The sequence below is a fragment of the Sinocyclocheilus anshuiensis genome, unplaced genomic scaffold, assembly GCF_001515605.1.
Source record: "Sinocyclocheilus anshuiensis isolate Anshui unplaced genomic scaffold, SAMN03320099.WGS_v1.1 scaffold300, whole genome shotgun sequence".
Lineage (NCBI taxonomy): Eukaryota > Metazoa > Chordata > Actinopteri > Cypriniformes > Cyprinidae > Sinocyclocheilus > Sinocyclocheilus anshuiensis.
In genome coordinates, this window is record NW_015557379.1 from 3080928 (window position 1) to 3084080 (window position 3153).

At 34.3% G+C, this 3153-nt stretch overlaps 1 protein-coding gene across 1 annotated transcript in view; it reads right to left on the bottom strand.

Annotated features, from left to right (window-relative positions):
* The window catches only part of cdh23 (cadherin-related 23), a 270976-nt gene that overhangs the window by 193663 nt on the left and 74160 nt on the right, over positions 1-3153 (bottom strand). The window contains exons 4-6 of the mRNA XM_016474656.1: positions 2208-2350; positions 2047-2094; positions 1122-1214 (exon numbers count right to left, since the gene is read on the bottom strand). Coding sequence (XP_016330142.1) covers positions 1122-1214; positions 2047-2094; positions 2208-2350 — 284 coding nt within the window. The remainder of the gene's footprint in view (positions 1-1121; positions 1215-2046; positions 2095-2207; positions 2351-3153) is intronic.

Consider the following 3153-nt stretch of genomic DNA (forward strand, 5'->3'; position numbering starts at 1 on the left):
AGGTAAGAGAGACTCTACACTGAACAATCCAAATCTCTTTGAGTTTTCCACAGGACTGATGAAGAGTGAGAATTATGGGTAAGTGGCCAAACATGCGGGTCCTCTTCTGTCCTCCTAACAGCAGACAGCTTAATCATCAAGCCTCAGTAAACAACATCAGCTAAATACAGCTCTCTCACTCACACTCGCTCACTCTCACCCTACTTTTATTTACTCGGAATGACAGATTGAAAAGAGAAAAAAAAAAAGAACTGTGGCTTTGAAGATTTGCTGTGGGGAGGAGTGTGGGATGTATATAGACACACAATATAACAATCAGCTGAGGTGTGTGTTACTTTTATTTACTCAGAATGACAGATTGAAAAGAGAAAAAAAAACTGTGGCTTTGAAGATTTGCTGTGGGGAGGAGTGTGGGATGTATATAGACACACAATATAAAAATCAGCTGAGGTGTGTGTGTGTGTGTGTGTGTGTGTGTGTGTGTGTGTGTGTGTGTGCTGCGGAGAGAGAGAGATGTCTACTTTACTCTACCAAATTACCTCATGTCAGGGATTAGAAGGAGACGGGCCAGACGGATGATGGGAAAAGGAGAAAGGGATAAGTTGAAGTTGGAAGAGTGCTGATATACAGAGCAGAGCAGGAGAGTGAGAGAAGGGGGGAGTCTGTTGATTTCAGTTGGGGGTGATGAATATTACAAAAAAGAAGAGATATATAGAAATAAAGAGAGTTCAAAAATATTCTCCACATTCCAAACATATTTGGAATTCAAACTTTGAATAAGTCTTATCATAAGATATCATGAAATCATTCAAATCATCGGTGTACAGTACATTGTTTCAAGAAAAAATAATATCTTAATACAACAAAATAATATATTTATTGTGAAATATCTCAAATGTTTTAAAGTAAAAAATAAATATTTAAAACAAATTCATTAATTAAAACTGAAATAAAACTTCAAAATAAAATAACATAAAAATAAAATAAAATGCCTCACCCAACACATTTTCATATCAAACAGGATATTACAGTAAATGAGAAGATAAATCCCATTATAGGAGCAAAATAGGATGTGAATGCCACTGCAAGTTGATTTTGAGAAGTGAATTGTTATGCATTACCTCTGGTATTTGAACAGCATAAGGCTGGTTGAGAAATGATGGTGCATTGTCATTTACATCTCCGATCTGAATGTTCACTGTATTCTTGACGACCTAAAAAACAATTAAATCAAATAACAAATAACATTCTACTGATTCTACGTTGGATTTCATAGATTAAAAAAATTGAGTTAGTCTATAGTCATTAAATCTAGAAAAGTTAAATCTATAAAAGAAAAGTTCATCAAGCCAATTTTTTTAACTAAGAAATTACACAACCATTAAAACATTTGGAGTCAGTAAAAGTTCCTTTTGCTCACCAAGGTTGCATTTATTTGATCAAAAATATAGTAAAAACAGTAATATTGTGAAGTATCGTTCCAATTAAAAAAAAAATAATTCTATTTGAAAATATTTTAAAAAGTAATTTCTTCCTGTAATGCAAAGCTGAATTTAGCTATTACTCAAAGAGACATGGTTCATCATTTTAATATGCTGATATGGTGCACAAGGAACATTTCGTAATATTTTCATTTCTTAATATTAGCTTTGTGGAATATCTTTGATATTATTATTTTATTAGATTTTTGGGGGGAAAGTTCAAAAGAGCTGCATTTATTTGAAATTATTTTTTGTAATTATTATCAATGTTGAAAACAGTTGAGCTGCTTAATATTTTTGTGGAAACAAACTTTTTTTGTCATGGTTTTTTAATGAATATATGAACAGCAGTTTTTTTAAATGGAAATCTTTTGTAACTTTATAAATATCTTTACTGTCCACTTCTGAAAAATTCAATGCATCCTTGCTGAATAGAAGTATTCATTTCTTTACAAAAAAAATTGTACAGGCCTCAAACTTTTGAACGGTAATGGAAAGTTAAAAAACACAGACCTTAGAGACAGATGGATGGGAAAAATGGATAGATCGATGATCCCTAACTCACCCCTTGACTGTCACTGACTGAGAACTCCACCTGCATCTCTGACTTGGACTGAAGACACAAAAACACAAACAGACAAACAAACAGCAGCATTAAATCACTAGTGTCGGCTCCAGCTGGACAGTCATTCAATTCTTTTGCCATTTGCTCATGGTTTTCCGCACCTCCCTGTCGAGCGGCTGTCTCAGCCACACAACCCCAGTCGTCTCCTGCACAGCGAAGTACCGCATGGCCTCTTCCCCGACCACACCGAAAATCAAGGGCTCGCCGTCCGGGTCGACCGCCTGCAGCTGGGTAATGGATGTACCTGAACACACACACACACACACACACACACACACACATACACACACAATGGATGATATTTCAGACTACATTACATCTTAAAGGGGTCATGAAAAGTTGAATTTTTCTTGATCTTTTGACACAAAATACTTGTTGCTCTTTGAAAGTATAAAGTCTTTCGGAGCTAAAAAAAAAAACATTTATTGCAACTGTGCTACTATGAAACAGCTTATCACAAACTTTTGCAACATTTCAGACAAAACAGACATTTTTTTAATATGTACTTTTGTCTTGTTTTCTAATAAGAAAGACACCCTTTAAACTTGAGAAGCAACCATATTTGCTAACTAGGTAATATAAGATATAGTTGTACAGCTGGATACAAACATTGCAGGTGGATATGACCTCATTAAGGGTAAATATGAAACACATTTACACATATAAAGTAAACTAAACAGGCAGCTTAGGTGTAAATATATCCAGCAGCGCAGGAGGCCACAAAGGATGAGTCACATTTAAAGGTGAAGTGTGTAATTTTTCTGATACTTTTAAAATGTCCCAGTTTAATATGCAGAGACAACTATAAGCTATTCGCAGGTTGGCAAGAGTGTATACACTGTGACTTGTGTTTTGGTTTTGGTTTTTTAACTTCTGCCGGAACCAGTGAAGTGAGTTTGGGAACAATGGTTAAAATTAAGGCTGGACTATACCATACCTACACTATACTATACCTACACCAGCGTTTAAAATCTGAATAGATTTGGCATACACTAATATATATATATATATATATATATATATATATATATATATATATTTGTGTGT